Source organism: Hippocampus bargibanti, linkage group LG06 (assembly GCF_051943395.1).
Source record: "Hippocampus bargibanti isolate YZ-2025 linkage group LG06, ASM5194339v1, whole genome shotgun sequence".
NCBI lineage: Eukaryota > Metazoa > Chordata > Actinopteri > Syngnathiformes > Syngnathidae > Hippocampus > Hippocampus bargibanti.
Window position 1 is genome coordinate 2,557,714 of NC_142739.1, and position 23,543 is coordinate 2,581,256.

Below are 23,543 nucleotides of genomic sequence, written 5' to 3' on the forward strand. Positions count from 1 at the left end.
AGGCTTTGTTGTATCTCTTTTAGCTTGCTTATTCTGTGTTTGGCCTAATGGTTTATTTGACTGGGGAGGATGCTATAGAGACTGTTTGGAGGGTTACCTGACAGAAAGCGATATATGTCTTTGTGGTTGTCTGTCTTTCAAAATGTGTATTTGAAGGCTTTCATTGTTCTTGCATCCTTTATGTATTCATGTTCATGCCTATGCTGATGTTAACATCTGTTTGTGTGTGTGTGTGTGTGTGTGTGTGTGTGTGTGTGTGTGTGTGTGTGTGTGTGTGTGTGTGTGTGTGTGTGTGTGTGTGTGTGTGTGTGTGTGTGTGTGTGTGTGTGTGTGTGTGTGTGTGTGTGTGTGCGTGTGTGTGTGTCTGATCTGCCTCCTGGGCTCTATGACCCACATCAAATGGTAGGAAACATCAATTTCACTATCTTATCTCCTCCTCCCCTCCTTCCTCTCTCCTTGTCTAATTTCTTTTCTCCACTTGCTCTCCTCCCCTGCAGCTCCTCCTTGCCTCCTTCTGTTACAGAGGTGTGATTAGGGTGCTCTGCTGTTTGTGTCTGTTGGCGTGTGCGTGTGTAAGTGTGTGTGTGCGCATGTGTGTGTACATGCGTGTGTGTGTGATTGCTGACTCGTTGGTGATGCAAGCAGTCTGGCAATGGGTATTGTATGGTGCAATTCCTGGATGACGTCCCTCGATGAATGCCTCAATTCACAATTATAGCCTCTCCATTAGTTGGAGCCTTCACTGTCTTGTAGTCGGTACTCCTTCCAAGAAAAAAGACGCAATTAAAGGAGGACAAAAACAAGCACAGACACAAACGGCGAAGATAGGGAAAACACTTGGTTGGAGAGACCTTTTATGAGTGTATGTGCATCTGCGTGCTGGTACGTGTGTACCAAGAAGTCTCTTGAACATACAAATAAACACAGATTGAGATGTTCACTGATTTTTCACATTTCACATTTTTCATTCGCTGGTTTTTGACTCAAGAATAGACTTTGTTTTTGTGTTTGATGAATTTGACTTTATTTTTGTTTTTAACTTTTGGACATCTGATTTTACTCCTTGTACAGCACTTTGTATGCAGTGGTGTTTGTTTTTGAAGTGCTCTATGGACTTTGGGTTGCTTTTTTTTACTTCTGCTAGCTACTTTTCTGTAGGGTGTATCTGATCAGCTGATCCACAACATATTTGGAAATACAGTAAAGTCTCGTTATATCGATATTCAAGGGAGTCCGAAAAAATATCGATATAACCGGGACTATCGATATATCCGACCCTGTTTGCATGTAATTTTCTCCGTGCGTGCATAGAAATAGTATCGATATAACCGGGACTATCGATATATCCGATATCGATATAACGAGACTTTATTGTATATCAAATGTCAGAAGGAAGATTTACAGGTAATGCCCTTATGGTGGACATTTCTTCACGGATCTTGACAGTGCTTGTAATTCATGTCACACAGACATTGGTCATCTCATGAATCATTTGTATTTTAATGAGAGTGCAAAGTAGTTCAAATTAATGTTGTGCAAACAAAAGCCCAAATTATGTTTTACATTACGAATCGCTAAACTCAAACATTTTTGTTCCTTTTTGAAATTGAGCATTTTCAAAGTACAAGACTTTTCCTTTCAATCCCATACTTGGAAAAAACATGAATAAAATGTTTTCAAAATAAGAGAGAATTCAGTATTTCAGAGGATTTGAGAAACTGCATCAAAAATGGGGTGATGCTTATTATTTGTTGATCTGTGATATAGAATGATTAATATCGGTGTGAGAGAATTACAATGATGCTCCATGTGAACTGGAAATTTAGTTCAGGATATGACATGGTGGTAACATGGTTGTATGAGCAAAATAATAACTTTTCAATGTGACATTAAATGCAACTTGCAAAATGGCGACAAACTTTCCTCTGTGTTGAGATCAAATTACACATTTATCATTGTATAGTTTTCCTTTGCCTGTTTGTGTCTTTGTACGCGCATCATCTCCATCCTTGAGTCCATGTATAAGTGACCTAAGAGGTTCGCCGTGGAATGAAAGACAGGAACTACCGTGTTGCTGATCTCACGGTTCCACCCAGTCACGAGTAGCTGTAAAGAGACACGCAACAGACACATGCTGTGATTTCCGATTCCAATAGTGGCCTAATTTCCTAAGGAGTGAAGTTTCCCCTGGACATATCTGCATTGATCAACCTCACATGTTGAAATGAGCGAGACAGCGCAAAAAGCGAAATTAAGGAATGGAATGTCTTGCACTGTCAAGGTGAAAGGAATTGAATTCTTGCACGTGCAGCATTTCCTTTCAAAGCCGCGCTCACTGTCAAGGCTTTGGGATACAAATACTCGTCTCAGCGTAATAACATTTGAAATGTCAGAATCATCGCCACTGAGATGGGGATCAGACAGGTGAATCAGGACTGAGATATTGTTATTCTGATCCGATCTGCACACAACACTTCAAGTTGGTTTAAATACAATGAAATATCATTCCATCTTGAAAAGCAGTTGGAGATTCGATTGGGATATAATTGCTGCTCTATTTATTCATTCTCAGCACTGCATGTGCATGCGCAACTCAGAACGTCCTTTCCAGTGCGCATAGCTCAGACATCTATAGCCCCAATTTGTGCACAAGTGGTAGAGTGAAAAACATTGTCAAAGCAAAGAGGAGGAATCAATTTTGACAAAAAAAAGGACAAATCGATTGATGTTTGAAAACACGAGAACATCTTGACCCCTTCCCTCCACACACACACACAAACATGAGCACACTTCCTGACGCTCTGTTTAACAATTGACATTTTTTGCTTTTTTCCATTAGTATGTTGGGTTGAAGATGGGGTGTGGCCTGTGTGCGTGTGTGTTTTCGTGTGTGTGCGTGCATGCGGGCGCCTCTGCGTGTGTGCATGTGTGCATATTTTGGGTTGGGGGTTGTCTCTCAGTGAGCACTCCTCCCCCCCCACTCCCTTTTGCTCTCATTTTCACCAAAGGCTTCTCATCTAAAGTCGAAGAGAAAGATCCGCTCCAGGAAAAGATGTCAGTCGTCTGTTTTTGTTGACAAGCTAAAGGCAAAAAAAGATTGCATTGCTTGAATGAGCGGCCGATCTGACAATGTGAAGCATTTAATGCGATCATTTTGGTTCTTGGTCTTACTTTTGAGGATTGGTTCCTATTTCATGTATGTAATAACACAACCATAAATAATAACATTGTGCCCACAAAGATATTTTCAATAATTTAGTAACAGCAATTCAAATTCAAGTTTAATTATCTGGAATTAATGCTGTATATCAACAACATATTTCTGACTAAAGTCACACCGATGTTTTGGACCATAATTCGCAGGCTTTTCAGAAAGTTTTTTGAAAAGCGATTTGTTCGAAATCCAAAATAGTCTTATTCGCCCATAATTAGGGGCTAGAACACTATGCAGAAGTGTAAAAAAGTCTGGCTGGTGTAAATAACAACCAACACCTCTGCTCTCAATGGAGGTTACACGAGGAATTGTAACTTTCTCATCAATTGGATTGGCTTTAATTAGTCTCCCACTGGAGGAATTAACATTTTACAGCAGCAAAGTTATGGAACGAAGAGGAAAGGGAAAGAAGAAGTCGAAAAACATAATAATAATAATAATAATAATAATAATAATAATAATAATAATAATAATAATAATAATAATAATAATAATAATAATACTAGTGCAGCGTGTTCTACCGGAAACAAATTCCTTGTGTGTTCTACATACTTGGCAATAAAGATGATTCTGATCTGATAATAATAATAATAATATAACAACAAAAATATTGTAAGGAAACAGAGAGGAGACCTTGAATTTTATGGTCGAAAACGGATTTGGTTGAGAACAGAGACGTTTGACAACCGACATAGGGCTGTACTTATTTTTAGAGATGTCAATTTATTGCATTAATTGCGACTAAATAATTACAGCCTCTTTAGCGTGTGTCTTTTTTTATTAATCTATATTTTAACCTGTAACTTTTTTGTTTCTATAGGTTGGTTGCCTTTTTCTAAGATACCCATTTATGAGTTGATTTCCTTTGTTTGAGTTGTTGAGGGTGCGGAAACAAGTGTCAGACACAGCCCGAAGCCGACATTGATTGCCATTATGTTTGGGCTTGTTTAGCCAAAGCTGATTGGCTCCCATTGGAGTTGGGCGGGCTAAGTAAGCAGCGGTGAGGAAAGGAGATTCCAAAAACACCTTGACAGCACTATTGATAAGGGTAGAGTGGCATGCCTAATTTGTAAGGGGCTCAAATTTAGCCAACCACATTAATGCAAAGCACCCACCGACGAGTCGAGAGTGCACCCCCAGCTAATGTTAGTCCCGAAAGCACAGCAAAGCTCATCAGCAAACGAAACTCAAGGAGAACACCCCGTTCTCAAGGCAGGAAGTCAACATAGCTATTAGGTCGTCTGTGGCCTCCTGGAAATGATTGATTTTTATTTCAGCATTTTATTTTGAAATAATGAGCAGTATTTTTTATTGTAATTTACAGCACTTGATTTAAGGGTATGTTTTGATTGATTTATTTATTTTTTTGGGTGTTTGGTGTTGAGTACTCCGTCAGAACATTGTTCTTACTGTTTTTAATTGGTTAACCTTTGCATGTTTGAAGGACATGATGTTCTATTTTATTTTTATATTTTAATGCTTTGGAGATTTACAAAAACTAACAAAACAGTGATATCCCCACTCGTGGTCAAAACTAAATGTTGCAGGTAAAACTTGGGACTCATGTCAAATACAGCAGAAAGTAAACAATGATGACTGTATTTTTCCAAGTCTTTTGAACAATAAAATAATAACAATAAAATACTTTATAATGCCACTTTTTGTATCTGTCTCAATAATGTAATACAATGAAAATGAAAATTGGGGTTTTTAAAGCAATTTTACATGACATTAAAATGGGGATTAAATAGATCAATTAATTATGGGTCTTTATCATTTAATCTCATTTTTAATTACAGTCCTTGACAGCATGCTCGTGTATTTGGTCATCTTTTTTGTTTCAATTGTGGATCCGGCACCCTGAAAACATGATAAACTGTCACTTCTAGTAACCACTGTCCCTGAAAGTGTTAATTCAAGTCACTGTAACAAAGTTGTGACTAGTCAAAAACATCCATCCATCCATCCATCCATCCATCCATCCATCCATCCATCCATCCATCCATCCATCCATCCATCTATCCATCCATCCATCCTTCCATTATTTGTACCACTTATTCCTCATTTGGGTCGCTGGGGCTAGTGGAGTGTATCTCATCCGTTTTAGGGCACTTGGCAGGAGACACCGTGAATTGATTGCCAGCCAATCGCAAGGCACACAAAGACAACCATTCACTCTCACACTGACACATAGGGACAATGTTTGAGTGTTCAATCAGCCTGACATGCATGTTTTTGGAATGTGGGCGGAAACTGATGGACTCTGAGAAAAACCACACGGGTCTGGTGAGAACATGCAAACTCCACACGCGATGGTCAAAACGATACATTGTAAAATCTGTGCTCATGGTTTGATGCATTAATGTTGAACTATGGATGGCAATGTATTTTTTGCCAAAATGACACTTTATTCTTAATCACAGAGATTTATCGACAGTTAACTTACTTCCAAACAGAGCGAAGGGAAGAATAACTCTACTGCTGCTCTGTTGATCCATTTATTTGCTCGCTTTCGTGACTGTGAGTAAAATTAGAATAGCGTAAAGTTGCTCGCTCGTCAGCGCTAACCGAGATGGCAGGCAGCGCGCATGTGCGTCAAATCTTTCCAGCAATGCAGGTGACAATAGTATTGCACAGGAGTGTCCGTGAATGAAGAGATGGAGAAGGTAGCATTGTATACAAGAGGGTGCCCAAACATTTTGGACCAAAGATTAACTTTTTGATCAACCAACCTCCCGCGATTGACCAGCGCATATACACACATACGCAAAGGCCATGATGAGCAACAGCCTGACACAGACGCATTTGATGCACTTGTGCAGCCCGTGAACTATTGTAGCAAACACATACCAATGTCAAGTGCTTCCCTCAGCACTCTCGTTTTGTGTTCTTTGCCGTGCCTTCTTTGAATTGCATGCGTGGCGAACTCTAACTAAAAATAATGATAACGATAAAAGGTAGAGCGCCACAGCTTTGATCACAAGCTAAGCGCTCACAACTTCCAATGAAACAGGTTTTAATGTCACTGTAGATTAAAGATTTACCTGCTTTATTTATTTATTTATTCATACTTTTTCTGAAAATGAGACTCATGAGATAATTAAGATGCAGAGTACATTAAAACAAAAAACATATGAATAACATACACAACGAAACACACTTTGCAATCCACTTGGGACTCGTCTGCGATCAACTGGTCAATCAAGTTCATTCATACAGAATTATCATGGAGTATAAAATTATTAATCAACGTCAGTATTACTCTAGCCATCTCAGATACTAAGTACGATATTCTGAATTTACTTGTGAACTGAAAACTACAGTAACTTCAATCAACAACAAAATTGGACATAATATTACCATCCTTTCTTATGTATAAGGCGCACCCAAAAGCTTTCTTCAAAAGATGACAGTGCGCCTTATACGCAGGTGCACCTTATATATGAAGTAATATTGAGTATTGTAAGTACTTCCCTTCATGCACCAATAAGTTAACATGTTCCGCGTTTACTGCTATTTGTTGTTATTAGCTTGTATTCCACTGTGTAAGATAAAGAGTTAAGACAGAATCCCTTAATCATTTGTTCACAGATTGTGCATTTAGGATTATTAACAATACATGCATTTGTCTGTACTGTATTTCAGTTTGACATAATTCCCAGTAAACTTCATGGAAATGAATCGAGTGTGCCCAGGAGTTTTTTTAGGACTGTTTAAACTAAATTGGATCATAAGCCAAGACAGTAATCACAAAGTGATACATTTCTGTGATCACGAACAAGAACAAGTGTCATTTTGGCAAAAATTACTTTGCCGATATCGGTAGTTCAATGTTAATGCATCAAACCATGAGCACAGATTTTGCAATGTATGGTTTTGACCTTCCCGGACCTGTGTAGGTTTTCGCCGAGTCCTCCGGTTTCCTCCCACATTCCAAAAACATGCATGGCAGGCTGATTTAAAAGGCCTTCCAAACGACTGTCCCCAGCCACGACTCCATTTCCCCCTGTAGAAGTAGTAGCTAACTCCAGCCTCTACTGTAACGCCTTATACCGTAGTGTGCCTTATATTTGGAAAACCTTGATATATTTATATATTATATTTGAAAAAGTTTTTTCATTCATTTAAAGTGCGCCTTATGGTCTGGTGAGTCTTATACATGGAAAAAAGTTTGAAAATACATCATTGATTGGGGGTGCGCCTTATACACCAGAAAATATGGTAATTATTTTCGGCTTTGCTGAATTTATCATCATTTACATTTGTACTCCCCAAGAAGTGGATTTTTGCTCCATTCCGGGATGTGTGTGTGCTTCACAATAATCTCCCTCCGCCCAGTAGCAAGATGTATACTCAGTCTCCAGCAGCCTGGGAGTTCTCTTCGCTCTGTGTCTTTTTATAGGTTTGTCTTACTGTACTCCCTACTGGGCTTCTATTTTCGTGAATGCTGTGAGAAATAATTGAAAGTGTTGTGTGCAGTCTTATCTTTTACAGCGTTCACACTTCTTCCACGTGCCTTGTAATAAACTCCATCGGTAAAATCCCTGCTGGCTGTGGATTCTTAATTCCTGTGAGATAGTAAACACTTGCTGGAAATTTGAGCAAAGATGAAATCTACACCGGCGACTTAGACAGTGTTTGATTGATTTAAGATTCAAAGTGTTTGTGCTCATTTTGTACCTTGTGACAAACACAATCGGTCGGTCTGACAGTCTCGATATCCATAAGGGGACAACACATTTTCATATTTAGAGCTTTTGATATTCAGTGCAATCATGACTCACTGCACTCCAAATATAATGCAAGGAAAGGTACTGAAGTACAGATCCTTTTTTCCACTCAACTCAAGCTTTTCTATCACTTTTTGATAAAGTTTTGGTCAGAGTCTTTCAGGACTTTGCTCGCACTTCTGTCAAATGCCAGGTTGTCGTTTCTCTGCAAGGAAGCAGTTTGCCACTTTTGATGATGCCTCTTTACCCCTGGTCATCAAAACCTCTGCAGACATTTAATTGTTACATCTTGACATATGCACTTTGGAATTTGTCACTTCAGTCACTAACAGAGTCATTTGTTCCCTCTAATTTTTCATGTGTCTGAGCAGACACATAAGCTCCCTGAGCACACTGTGGCCTGTAACCCGAACGGCATGTATGGAAAGGGCACATTCGTGCCGTTCTGCTCCGATTGGCTGCGTACAGCCACCTAGTACATTGCAAAACGGTACCAAAAAAAAATATATATATATATATAACGCAAGTGTCCATCAAATGTGGCATATATCAAGGTGATGCACTCTCCCCACTGCTGTTCTGCATAGGACTGAACCCCCTGAGCCAGATAATCGCCAAGACAGGCTATGTATACCGCCTCAGAAATGGAGCTACGATCCGTCAACTCCTCTACATGGATGACATAAAGCTGTATGCTAAGAGCGAAAGGGACATAGACTCCCTGATCCACACAACCAGGATCTACAGCAGTGATATCGGAATGTCATTCGGGCTGGAGAAATGTAGTCGGATGGTGACTAAGAGGAGAGGAGCAAGGTAGTCCACACTGAAGGGGTCTCACTCCCTGAAGGAACAATAACAGACATTGAAAACAGCTACAAGTACAAGTACAAGTACAGCTACAAGTACCTAGGTATACCACAGGCCAATGTCCTCAGAAGCCAGCTCAATGGCAAGAACAAGACCCGGGCAATAAACAGCTATGCCCTGCCAGTGATCAGATACCCTGCAGGAATAATAAGGTGGCCAAAGGAAGAGATCCAGACCACGGATGTTAAGATCCGAAAACTCCTCACCATGCATGGAGGGTTCCATCCCAAGTCCAGCACCCTGAGACTGTACACAAGCCGTAAGGAAGCAGGCCGGGTACTAGTGAGTGTGAGAGCCACTGTCCAGGATGAAACCTCCAAGCTCAATGAATACATCAAACAGAAAGCTCCAACGGATGATGTACTCAGAGAATGTCTCAGTCAATGGGGAACAGAGGATGAGGTGCTGGAAGAGGGACAATCATGGGAGGAAAAGCCCCTACACGGGCTGTACCACCGAACCATAGCAGAAGTGGCTGATATCAACAAGTCATGTCAGTGGCTAGAGAGGGCTGGCCTAAAGGACAGCACAGAGGCACTCATCCTGGCTGCCCAAGAGCAGGCCATGAACACCAGAGCCATCAAGGCAGGGATATACCACACCAGACAAGACCCAAGGTGTAGGTTGTGCAAAGAGGCACCTGAGACAATCCAACACATAACTGCAGGGTGTAAGATGCTGACAGGGAAAGCCTACATGGAGCGCCATAACCAGGTGGCTGGCATAGTCTACCGAAACATCTGTGCGGAGTATGGACTGGAAACCCCAAGGTCAAAATGGGAAACACCTCCCAAGGTGGTGGAGAATGACCGAGCAAAGATCCTGTGGAACTTCCAGATACAGACTGACAAGATTGTAATGGCGAACCAACCAGATATCGTGCTCATAGATAAAGGGGAAAGGAAAGCCGCTGTCGTGGATGTAGCGGTCCAGAGTGATGGAAACATCAGAAAGAAGGAACATGAGAAAATCGAGAAATACCAAGGGCTCAGAGAGGAGCTGGAGAGAGCCTGGAAGGTAAAGGTGACAGTCGTGCCTGTGGTGGTCGGAGCACTCGGGGCAGTGACCCCCAAACTCGACGAGTGGTTGCAAAAGATCCCGGGAACAACATCGAACATCTCGGTCCAGAAAAGCGCAGTGCTGGGAACAGCACGGATACTGCGCAGAACCCTCAAGCTTCCTGGCCTCTGGTAGAGGACCCAAGCTGAAATGGGAGACAGACACCACCCATGGTGGGTGAGACGAGGATTTTATATATATATATACAGTAAAGTCTCGTTATATCGATATTAAAGGGAGTCCGAAAAAATATCGATATAACCGTGACTATCGATATATCCGACCCTGTTTGCATGTAATTTTCTCGTGCGCGCATAGAAATAGTATCGATATAACCGGGACTATCGATATATCCGATATCGATATAACTAGACTTTACTGTATATATATATATATATATATATATATATATATATATATATATATATATATATATATATATATATATATATATATATATATATATATATATATATATATATATATATATATATATATATGTGTGTGTGTGTGTGTGTGTGTGTGTGTGTGTGTGTGTGTGTGTGTGTGTGTGTGTGTGTGTGTGTGTGTGTGTGTGTGTGTGTCAGTGACGTGCGGTGAGGTTCATGGCTGGTGAGGCACTGACGTCATCAATGACGTCACCGCCTCACCGTATTTGAACGGTAAATTCAGCGATTTTGAAAAAAATCCTAAAACGGTGAAGTTAAATGGACAAGAACTTTAAAGTACAAATCACTAAATACATCTAACTGATTAATTTATTTTTTCATTTGATATTTCCATGACAGCTTTCCATGATGACAGGTGAGGCACTGCCTCACCTGCCTCCACTGACCGCACGTCACTGGTGTGTGTGTGTAAGCAGTGCGCGATTGCGCATGCGCCTGGCTTAGAGGGAACATTGTTTGGGAGTGCCTTTTTTGTGAGCCTTCTGCCTTTCTAAATTTCTGTCATCAAATATTTTCCTTGACCATTCAGCGTCTCTTATTATAAACGGGTGGTTTCTTTTTCGTCTGCAATTGCTTATTTTTCACCCACAGACGACCCACAGATGACTTTCATGTCCGTCACACTTCTTCACGTAGTCTGCAAAGGAAAAACTCAAGTGCAGACAGGCAGTGCTGAAAAGTTAATTGAACTGTTGAGCTCTGGTCTTTGATTAGTGAATGAGTCTGGCGGTGGCAAGACTTTTAGAGAACAGTGTAACTGTTTGTTGCATACCCTTGATGCAGTTTTAGGTCATCAAAAAGATATAAACTTTTGCACAAATGCAGATTAGATCATCAGATCATGCAACACCTTGGCCTTACCAGAAGACACGGCATTCGCAGATGTGTGCAAGTTTCTGTCGCAACGAGGGAAAACTGCAAAGTAAAAGGCAGTGCAAGAAAAAGAGGAAAAAATAAACAAGGGTTTTCAAAAAGAATGAAATCAAGTCAACTGTGCGGCAAGTCAGATGATCATGAGTCAAGCCCTTGGCTGCGTGTGTGTGGCCTTACCGTCAGCAAAGAGTTGGATTACTGACTTGGTTTTAGAACTCCATCACTCTGTCACCCTGCAAACACATCCAAGCATAAATCACCTGTCAAAAACAAATTGTCTCAGGAGCAGGTCCTTCCTCTGCTTCGAGTTTTACAGCTCAGACAAATATGTTTGTCTTTTTCCACTTCGTTGAAGTGCGAATTCAGATCCGCTAAATAGGAAATGGAGAAGTCTTTAACGAAGGAGCCTTCGTCATTCCCCACTGGGTTGAACAAATAACAAATTAATTTCTAGCCGCCTAATTTCTCTCTGTTCTCCACTGAATTTACGGTAACATCAAATTACCGATCACAGGAATGTGAACTCCCTCAAGTCTTTATCAATTCATTAAAAATGATGCCGCAAAGGAGACGCTACAGAGCTGGTTCTCTTTTTAATTTGACTCCATGCTTCCTTTAGCGCCTCGGCACTCCACAAACACAAATCAACTGATGTGTGTCATCCAAATGAGGAGATTCGGCAAACCTGAAACAAACTGATGGCAGAAACATGTTGCATTGTGATAATTACACAGTCGACTTTCAACTTTTCAAAGTAAAACAGTCTGACTATGTAAACTATTTTCTCTGTGGGTCGCGCTGTTTGGTAAAGAAGCAGTTGTGTATTGACAGGGCCGTATTGATGTTTCAATTAGAGCAGTGTTACATTGTGCAGCAGCACGGTAACACCATGCATCTCCTGCCATCTGCTCTGCCTCCACGTCTGACGAACGACACACGTGGGGCTAATCGAGCCACACATGAGCGATGGGACCGCAAGCTCTGACACACGGTCACACACAGGCATACATGCACATGCGCGCACAAACGCACACTCCTTCTTTATGTGCATCCTTCTGCAGAAAACTGGGGGATGGACGAGGGCGGGCGAGCTCCTGTTTTAACACCCTTCAGAAAGCCTGTGATTCCTCCCCTTCTGCCTTCATGTGCGCATCACGAGCGGGTTATTCCTCTGACTGGGAACATGCAAAACAGCAGATGTAAGAGTTCAAATAGATCAAAAGCTCATCTGATGCAAAGATTGAAAAAACAATAATAAATACGTTGGAGGAAAAAAATAGAAGGGGACTGACTGCTTGTGCCAGATTTGCCATGCAGGCGTTACCGCCTGCCAAACCACATGAATCAAAGAGCTCATTGTATGGATTATTTTGTTAATCTATTGATGCCATTGAAGAGTATTGCAGGTGTTAACGTGCCAGATCCCCCCCCCTGCTTTATTGGGGAGGTGTAGCGTTAGGTCGGTAATCTGTTTTAAATGCTTTCTGGGGAACCAGACACTGAAACGCAGCCAAGAAAATTCTGCCGTGCTGAAGAGCCTTCCCTTAATACAACGCAGGCGAGACTAATGCCAACAGGGGAGCGCCAAGGAGCAACACTTGTTGAAATATTTGACTGCATGAATAATAAGGTGGGAGGGATATGATATAGCTGAAGCAGTCCGTTATTCGCATCCATCCCACCTACGCCCCTTCTCCTGCACGAGTTGTGTGTTCTATGCCAAGCTCTTCTCCACGCCCGCTCCAGCTGACTTTGGAGGAGCACGGCAAAGCGACACAAAGAGGGAAGGCCATAAAGAGGCTGAGAGTGATGAAAGGTAAGAGGGAAAGCGGACAGAAAGAGAGGTAATCCTGCCTTTTCTATACTCCCCAGGGTGGTCTCTTCATCCAGGCCTTCAAAAGGAGGGACGGAATACACCTCTGTGACAATGGAAGGGACCCACAGGAGTTGGTGCTAACCGTGTGCGAGTGTGTACGTGTATTTGTGCGTGTGCATGTGTGTGTACGCGTGCGCACGGCCTGGTACAGCTTTAAGCAGGGCTTTGAGTGGCCTAATTGCGTTGGAATACAAGCAGTCTGAGAGCTGGCTCAGATCACGGTGGGCTGCTTGGAGGGGTTAGAGTCCGCGCCTTCGACAGCCACACTCAGCAAAAGAGAGCTCAATGCGTGCAATTAATGTTCTCCCTCTCGTTAACTCGTTCCCCACTTTTTGTCCTCCTCAACTATTTGAGACCGCTCCCCTCCCCCTTCGCCGTCCCTGCGGTTCCCTCCCTCTCGCCTCAGCCTGTCGTCATCGGGCCGACGCATTAATCCGCCTTTCCAGCCTGTCAATCTCCATCCTCTTTGATGCCCTCAACAATTAGAGTCGGCATGAAAGGCGTGGGTCAGCTGCTGTTATGTAAGCCTCGCAGCAGCCTTGACAACCATTTTTCGTACCTGTTATTCAATAAACAGTATGACTTTCGAAAGAGATGATACTTAATGCTTGATTTAATCATAGTATTAGTTTAGAACTCACTATTATTTGAAATATTGCGATGGTGGAGGGGAAGAAATCTTTGATTAAAAAAATAAGTCATTTTTTTCCACCATCTGATTATCCCAAATTTATGATTATTTACATGCATGCCCATTTGTGAGCCCTTGAAAATGGCCGTGCTCTTGAATAAAAAAGTCTGTATGATTCCAGGATGGTAAAATTGTTTTGTTTCTAATACATTGTGGTGGTGTCAACAAGCCAAATTGTGACTTTTTTTTACATTATCCAAACACTTCTGAATTTGTCAATTTCATGATTAACCCCCCCAACCACTCCCTTTAAAAATTTCATATTTTACTGCACACTCCAAAGTGGGGTCTTTGGCTGGTGCCTCTGCATCACGGTGGCCATTGGGGGTTTACATCAGGTCCTCTATTTCGACCTGCAAAAATCCATGGAAGGTTAATTGAACACTTGAATATTCCTATGTGTGAGAATTATAGTTGGTCTCGATCTTTCGGCTTTTTTGTTTGACCGACGATCAGTCCTCGTTGTTCCCTGCACAAAGTCAGTCGGGATAAGCTCCAGAGCTCACCTCTGACCCTGAGCAGAATAGGTGAGAGAAAGAAAAAAAAGATGGATGGACCAACTCCGTTCCATCAAGTGATTGAAAGCATCATGAAAATTATTATTGTGCTTTAAATATGAAATGAGGAAGTCAAAAATCCATAATATTTCCGGCCATGTTGTCTAACATGGAATCTGGGAACTTCTGCTCGTGTGTCACTTTAGACTTTTCAAATGGAAATGGTGGACAGCGTGTGGAACAAGCCATTTAAATGACATATCATATTTCAACGGTGCCTCCTTTGTCTCCGTTCATTACACAAGCCATGTCTTAATAAAGTGCAATTATTTCCGCTCACAGGATGCTTTCTAGTGAGAAAATGGCAGAGGGATGTGAACTGGGGAGACGGTTGCCTAATTAGCGCGTTAGAAATTGAATCTTTACAACACACGGGTCATATAATTATCCCACTGTTAATTTAATGCTTACATTCTCTGCTGTTCATCTTTATTCCTTTAAACGTTGGTTGACAGCGGCTCTTGGTGCCTTGTGAATAGTTTTGGGTAAGAGATTTTACTTTGGCCCCATCACACTGGGCCCTTTGAGCGATGGAATAAGGAAGGATCCTGCAGTCCAAATAGCAAGGCCCACATCATTTATGCATAGTTAAACCCTGTAATTGAAACAAGACATATTTTGCATATTAGACCATTAGAATAATGCGCTTTACGTTTCTCCCAACACGACTATTTAAGCCTGTGTGGCGATGTGGTAATTCCTTGAATTACAGCCTAATTAACACAATGTTCTTTTTATTTGGCCCATTTCTAAGTTACGCCACAATAATGTTCAATATTACCAGAAGGAATTACCGAGCCGTGCCCAGAAACTTTATCTCATATCACTTGAATTCATTGAAAGGATTATTAGCCTATGAATTGATCGCCGCGAATGGTCCAATCAGGTGCACTTGTTGAATGAAGCGTTCCACTAAGAACTGGAATAACAGTACAAGCACTCGGTGGGTTTTTTCACCAGGCTTTGCGAAGTGCTCCCATCTGTTTATTCAGTAAAAAGGATTGTTTGCTCAATAGATGAACGGTGAAAGCCATTGCCAAGCCTTAAAACTTTCAAAATATACTTCTGTAAACGTAAACAGCATGTGGCTCAAGCTACCTTTAGCGGTATACACGTTGAGCAATAAATATTCCATCTTTATCGTAACAACAATTGGGGTGGGCTTTGTGCAAAATGAAGATTTCATTCTTCTCTCAGTGACTGTGGGTGAGTGAGTGATTTTTATTGCCATTTTCTCTGTGTGATACAAAAAAATACTGAATGAATTGTAGTTCTGTGTCAATGTATATACAGTATGTACATTTGGTCGATTTGAAGAACGCTGTCCATTGATTTGTGAATCTGATCCTTTTTCGCTTTGTTCGTGTGAGATGAAATTTAAACTAAATGGGTGCTTTTCTTTTTTGTGTTTTCTTTTTCTTCGTGGTCATATTCGTTCAATTATTAAATCCATTCAAAAGTAAACACTTGTGATTTACCTCAAAAAGGTGTTTTTCCAAAACTTTTCCTTTCTTGCTTGCTTTCATTCTTTCTTTCTATTTATAAAAGTAGTTTGCATTATCTTACAGCGGTGTGGGGAGAAGCTTTGAGGAGGGACATAATCTCTCTCATCTTTTCGGTTTCCTTCTCCTCTGGCCCTCTCAGGGCTCTGTGCTCTTTCCTCCTCCCTTCCTTTATCCCCGGCCATGCTTTGTCCCCACAGCAGAGAGCCTCTCTAAATAGAGGCCTTTCGATGCCACAGGAGCATTCAGGGAGGGGGAAGGGACTAACGCCACTGCTGTTGTTTCATTTACTTCTCCCTATGGCAACCAGCAGCGTTGAGACAGGAATGTCCCCTCTCCGGACAAAGCCCTGGTCCCCAAAGCTGACACCAGGGGGATGACAGCTGGGAAGGGAAAGGATGGAAGCCTTCTCCCTCTGCTCTGGACCCAAGGCCCCAGTTAGAACATTAAACTGTCTCTTCATTAATTCTGATCTGTCTGTGCTTTGCTGTGTGATGAGCAGCCAGTTTCCCCACACGCCATTAAACTTGAGTGTGACGAATAATAGAACTGCCGCAAATATTTTGAAGATCTCTTTTGGTGAGGATTGGGGATTTTACAATTTCACCTTTGTTTTGGCCCTGATCTCACAGAAGGTTGTACAGAAAATGTAAGGTCATACAAAATACATCATCACACTCATCCTCGCAGAAAAAGTGCAACTTTTTTTATTACTGTCAGAAAAATAAGAATTCACAAAGTTTGTTGAATATTTTATCCTTCTTTTTTTCAGTTAATGCAAAAATAAAAATGCACTGACATGTTTTTGAACATCTTGAAAGTTATGGAAAGCAAACACTTTGTATTTTTGTACATTTTCTAAAATGCTCGGAACCTACATGAAACCATTTTAGCATTTCCTTTTCTTGATGAATCATGTACAATTCCATTAAACACAATTAACCCCAAGGTCGCATTCAAATCGTTTAATTCGGCATCTATCTAATGTCAGACCATTACACTTCAACGTGCATCCTTCAAAATCTACATTTTTTTTTAAATACAGCATTTTTTTATCTTACAAATGATATTGCCTGAAGTTCCTTTTTGTCAACATGCATCATTTCTAAAACAAACACATCTTTTTTGTATAGTTTCTTATTCAAAGAACAGCTGTGACCATTTACTGAATACTTGTATTGAGAAAACATGTCAAACAATCTATAAATTCTGTTTATAGGACTGCAAATGTATAATGTTTGCTCACGTGTTGTTTTCAAACATATTGCAATTTTTTTTTCGATGTAAAGTTCTGCGTTGCAGCTGTTGTTCAGTGCAATACAAATGAAGCTGTGTTCTATTAACGTATAAGTCAAACTTTAATAAAAGACAAAGTGGGATCAAACACCATATTTTCGGAATTGCAAGTATACCGCACATCAATGCGAACAACTGCAGTAGCATTTAACATTTAACAACTCCTGCACGTCGTCACGATCGAAGTTTCCCCAAATTAAAGATGCACACAAATAGATGAGGACGTTGTCGGTAAACAATTTCATATGCCCATCAAGACAATTGGTATCAGCGGTGGGCATCATTTCTTTTCTGGCGTTAAGGGCTACCGAGAGATATCTTTCGTGATGACAGTGCGTGATAATGCCAAATAAATCAACGCTATCTTACAGTTGCACTGCCACTTCCCCCGCCGAAGCCACCGCTCCGCGTTTCCATGCCGCACTCCAACTCTCGCCTCCGCGAGGCTCCCTCTCACACCCCGCTCACTCACCAAAGAGAGGAAGGAGCGCGTTGCCGGTGGCCAATCGGCGCCTCGTCGCCCTTAGCAACGACGTCAATCAGCCCGGCTCGGCCAATGAGTGCGCGGGGCGTGGCGGCGCGGACTCTCAGGTTAGCCTCGGCGTCCACTCCGCAGAGAGCCTGGGAGGGAGCCGACTGGAAGCAGCGGGCGAGAGGATGCGCGCGTCAAATGCGAGCTGGCTCTGATGAGAGCTGGCAGTCCGGCTCCGAGCGTCATGGCGACCGCAGCGTCTAACCACTACAGCATCCTCACCTCCAGCGCGTCCATCGTGCACTCGGAGCCTGGCGGCGGCATGCAGCAAGCCGCGACGTACCGGGACGCGCAGAGCCTGTTGCAGAGCGACTACCAGCTGCAGGGCAACGGCCACGCGCTGAGCCACGCTCACCAGTGGATCGCCGCGCTGTCCCACGGAGAGGCGAGCCCCTGGTCCTCGGAGCAGGACATCAAGCCGACTGTGCAGAGCGCCCGGGACGACCTGCACAACTCCGGCAGCAACCTGCAGCACCAATCGCGGGCGCCGCCGTCCCACCTGCCGGTGCACCAGGTGGCGCACGGGGGCAGCCACCACGACGCCCGGGCGTGGAGGACCACCACGGCAGCGTCGCACATCCCCAGCATGGCGACCACCAACGGCCAGAGCTTGATCTACTCGCAGCCGAGCTTCGGCGTCAACGGGCTGATCCCGGGGCCGGGCGGCGGCCAGGGGCTGCACCACCACAACCTGCGAGACCCCCACGAGGACCACCACAGCCCGCACCTGAGCGAGCACGGCCATCCGGCGTCTCAGCAGCATCAGCACCAGCACGGCCCGAACCACCACGACCACTCGGACGAGGACACGCCGACCTCGGACGACTTGGAGCAGTTCGCCAAACAGTTCAAGCAGCGGAGGATCAAGCTCGGCTTCACGCAGGCGGACGTGGGGCTCGCCCTGGGGACCTTGTACGGGAATGTCTTCTCGCAGACCACCATTTGCAGGTTCGAGGCCCTACAGCTCAGCTTCAAAAACATGTGCAAGCTGAAGCCTCTGTTGAACAAGTGGCTCGAGGAGGCGGACTCCACCTCGGGCAGCCCGACCAGTCTGGACAAAATCGCCGCGCAGGGCAGGAAAAGGAAAAAACGGACCTCCATCGAGGTCAGCGTCAAGGGGGCTTTGGAGAGCCATTTTTTGAAGTGCCCAAAGCCCGCAGCCTCGGAAATTATCTCCCTGGCGGACAGCCTGCACTTGGAGAAAGAAGTGGTCAGGGTTTGGTTTTGTAACAGGAGACAGAAAGAGAAACGGATGACGCCTCCCGGAGGACCTCTGCCGGGGAGCGAGGACGTGTTCGGGGACACACCGCCCCACCACGGGGTCCAGACCCCCGTGCAATGAGCCCCCTCCGACGGGACCTGGTCGAGATCGTGACTTATCTCCGCCGCGCCGCGCGGGTTATATAGAAATCACTGGACTATAAAACGATAGTGGGTGTTTTATGTATGGTAAATACCACCAGTCCCCAAATCTGCAGCGACAACGAAAGGAGAAAGGGGAGGCGGCTGCGGGACGACCCCTCTTCTCGTGTCTCTCCCAGAGCTCAAGGAACATCAACGTGTGTTCTCTTCTGTTCTGAGGATACCAGCGTAGCACTGTGAGTCCATTCGACGCAGTTTCAAGGTGTAGCCCCCCATTGTGTCATGGAATTATCAAAGCGCAGAGGGAGGGGAGGGCGCAAGGATGCCGTTGTTTTCAACGCCAAACGCACGCGTCCGCTCTTCAACTGCAAAATCGCTTCGGCCACTTTATCCACAACACTTTATCCCCGTGTGTAAAAAAACCGTAGCGATTAAAAAGAACAATAACAAGGCAAAAGTGTTTTAGGTGCGTCGCCCCATGCAGCAAAGATGCTCGCTGCTTGATTGGATGCTGGGGGCCACTAAAGAGTCGAGCTCAGGGTGAGCATCTGTCAGCTCTGCATTCATTTTATTGTGCCGAGACAGCAGGCCATGCGGCTCCTATATTTAGTCGATGATAACTGAGGTTATCAGCATTACATCATCCAAAACAGACACGTGTCGGTGTAATAATGAAGGAATTGATGATTGTATTTGTGGTTAAAACTCATGGCCGTGGCTGTGATGTGATCAGCTTTTGTTAACAAGAGGATAAAGTCTTATAACGAATCAAAACGCCGCGCCTTTTTTGTCCTTTCGACTCCCAGCTTCCAAAAACAAAGGACGGACTCTTGATTTGTACAATAATAATAGCAACATTTGCATCCGATTTTGTAAATAATGTACTTTAAATGTAATAGTTTCTTTTTTATTTTATTTTTATTTTTTTCCACTGGGGCACTTTTTGAAATAATATTTCAGATAGAGATTTTTTTCAAAGCCGGATTGCATCATAATCGACCCACTGCCTTCTGTCTGTGTGTTATTTATCGTTCGCATTGGCCGGTGCATTTGCTATATTTTTTATGTCATGTAAATTCCGTTTAAATCGTTTCAGGAGTTTGATTCTGTTGCACTATACTGCTGAAAATATTTAATTCAATGACAAATTCGCAGGTATGCTTGATGAACTCCATTTTAAATTAAAAGTCATTCTTTTTTTTAGGAATTCACCACAAATCAAGGTCAGAGTGAGTTAAAAGGAGCAAAACTAAGCAGAACCTCTCATTTGTTACCACCAAGCATATTGTAGACTCCCACCCCCTCCCGAAAACATCAACATTTGATCAAAAATTATTATTATTATTATTATTATTATTATTATATTATTATTATTATTATTATTTTGTCGCCGACGCTGTTGCGGGGGAAGTGTGATGGGTTCCCACTCAGTGGCGGTGTGAATGTGGGAGTGAATGTTTGTTTGTCTCTCTATGTGCCCAGCGACTGAATGGCGACCAGTTCAGGGCGTAGTCTGCCTTCCGCCCTAAATCAGCCGGGATAGGCTGCAGCAACTCCATGCGATACTGTTTAAGAAAAGTGGTGTTGAAAATAGATGGATTGGTTTGAATTATTATTATTATTATTATTATTATTATTATTATTATTATTATGGCAGTGTTTTCGATTTGTCATATTCATTTTTTTTGTGTTTTTTTTTTCATCACTTGGAAGCCTTTTGTTTTGTATTTGTATTTGTCTGTATTTGTAATTTATTCTTGAATTAATGGGGGACACGTGATAGTGGAAAACAAGGTGTTGGTTTCCTAGGGAACAACTATTTTAATTTCCATTTTCACAACATGTATAGACATCTTTTTTATCCCGTAGGTGGCCTCTTATTTTATCCAAACATTTCGACCATTGAAGGGTTTGTTTCACTCACTGGGCATTTTTGTCCACGCCAGAAAGCAAGAGAAACCCTCGTTACATTGAAATGTTTCTTCGGTAGCTTTAACCAATCGATTCAAGTCCAAATTCACTGCAAGTTCAAGTTGTGAGATTAGGATCTGCTCTGAAACCACCCTACGTTGTTTTTACTTTTTTCATGCGGGGATATGACTTGTTTTTTTTTTGCGTTTATGTTTATTTGTTTGTATATGGCATATTTCCAGGATGAACCTGGGGTTAAAGAGGCGTTAATTGTGTGGCCATTTCATGACGCCTATGAACAAACGGACTACTTGCACATTTTTAAACAACGGGGTTAATATTAAAGAGCTTTTTTCCAATGTCGGGACTAAATGTGTTTTAAGTCAAAATTGAGCTCATTCACTGGCTTGATTTGAGGCCAACCTCTCGGATGTTGTTTTTATTCGTGCACCAGGTTACTTTAAAAAAAATGAGTTTCTCATTTTTTTTCATTATGAGGCCCTGCAGGCATTGGTGAGCCACAGAGAGGCCTTTTTATCCCCGCAATTAAACTCTAAGAAAACAAAGCTCTAAAAATGAAATATGTAGAGATAAACATACCATAAAATCCATCATTTGAACGTTTTGGGGGTATTAGAGGCACGCTTTAAAATGTTTAATGACTTAATTCCTTCCGAACACAGAATGGAATATTAGTCCTGCCACAGGGCAATACATTCGGGATTAACAAAGCAATAACAACAAATAACAACAATAAATAAATAAATAAATAAATAAATAAATAAATAAATAAATAAATAAATAAATAATAAGAATAACAAGGATACTACTACTACTACTACTACTACTACTACTACTACTACTACTACTACTACTACTACTACTACTACTACTAATAATAATAATAATAATAATAATAATAATATGACCGAGACGTCATGAAAATCAGCGATAGGGATATAGATAATAACAATAACATCATTTTGTCTGTACTTTTTTTCAAATAAACAATAAAACTCCATGCAGAGTTGCAGACAATTTTGTTAGTGTTGAATTCTGCATAATTGCAAGTTTACTTTGAGTCCAAAAAGATTTCTGGAATTCATTCCTGCGATTGTTGTTGTTGACAGTTGCAGTTAACGTGAACAGAAACAATTTAGCAACCCCGTTCATTTAAATTGCGATAGTTAAACATACAGTATTGACAGAATCGGATGCTATAGCGGTTGGGAAATGCCATCGTTTTATTTAGCAGGCAGGTATAATTAGGTCTTAAATAGTGTTTAATGAACTCATTAAACAAAATGACCTTAAATATGGCTGTCTGTAAAAACTTAAGCGATGTGGTTTCTTATTTAGTTTCCTTTTCCACCTCACCTGTTTTTATGGCACATTCTAATATAAGGGCAATGTGATCAATTCGTTTCAAGAGCGGTTAATGTTCCTTTAAAATTGAGAGTTCCAGTTCACATCGCCAGTAAACACGTCTTTTTGAACTGGCAGCTCATTTTATTACCAGTCCGCGATGCCCAAAAAGGACACCCATGTGCCCGCTGTAGCAAATGCAATTAATAGTGCGTTGCCTTAATTATACCTTCCTCTTTATTTCAGTGATATTTCCCACTAGACTTTCAGGTAAGGAAAAGTGCAGCTTTTGTCTGGATGGTGGTCGTAAACCATTGAGTAAGAGTAGTCAGTTTCGTAGCGCCACCTCGTGGTATTACGTGACGCTCTAGTTGGCATTGATGGAGAGTGGAAAGATTTGCTCATCCCAATCCATACAGTATGTATAATGAACGTTAACCATGTGACAAATTAATCGTGCAGTTTGAAGAGACTGTTATTTTCCGGATGAATTTGAGGCTGCAAACGATGTCAAACATGATTTGTTCAAAAAACAAACAAACAAACTGCAAAACATCAAAGATTTTCAAGGATCCAAGGACAAACTACCGTATTAATCAAGCGCTTCCTTTCCGAGCGTATGAAGACAGATAAATTCATTTTGAAAAATCACAATAAAATCAAAACAGAGTCTCTACTAGGGTCAAACTGAGTATGAAATGAACAATAATATAATTACATATAATTAACAAGAATTAATCTGGCAAGAAACAACATTAATGCATTTGAAAATGAATTTATCTGTGTTCATATGAACAGGCTTGGTGTGAATGGGTTAAAAATAATTATGATAAAAATCTCTTTTATAATGGCCAATCAATTCGGCGTAAAAAATGTAAACTGTCACTGTTTGACTAACAATACACTAGTGTGTACATCACTATCACTTTGATTCCTCACAAAAAAATATGTAGTAACTGTCAACTAAGTTTTAAATATTCTTACTCCAAACAACAGATTCTGTAACCATAGAATTGTGGGCACATTATTTTATTTTAACAGCTTTTGAGCATCCTTGGTAGAACGATTGCATCAATCAAGCAATAAAGAGTGTCCATAAATCACAACAGAAGTCAAGGTGATCCTCCAAAAGGCGGAGAAGATCAATGGAAACATGTGTTGGACGCTTTTTGGCTTCCAGCATCTCACCTCTGACATTCTGCAGCACACTTTTCTCAACTCCAGCACACCGTAAATTGATTACGTTTTGGCAGCGG

The 23,543-nt window shown here is 41.9% G+C and overlaps 1 protein-coding gene across 1 annotated transcript; it reads left to right on the forward strand.

Moving 5' to 3' along the window:
• The first annotated feature begins 16,605 nt into the window (after positions 1–16,605).
• pou3f2b (POU class 3 homeobox 2b) lies at positions 16,606–21,703 on the forward strand. Its single transcript, XM_088999294.1, has one exon. The coding sequence runs from the start codon at positions 17,804–17,806 to the stop codon at positions 18,989–18,991; it is 1,188 nt and encodes a 395-aa protein (XP_088855420.1). The 5' UTR covers positions 16,606–17,803; the 3' UTR covers positions 18,992–21,703.
• Positions 21,704–23,543: the final 1,840 nt, after the last annotated feature.

Coding starts and splice junctions, on each gene's coding strand:
- pou3f2b (XM_088999294.1), top strand. CDS start 17,804: ATGAGAGCTGGCAGTCCGGCTCCGAGCGTCATGGCGACCGCAGCGTCT.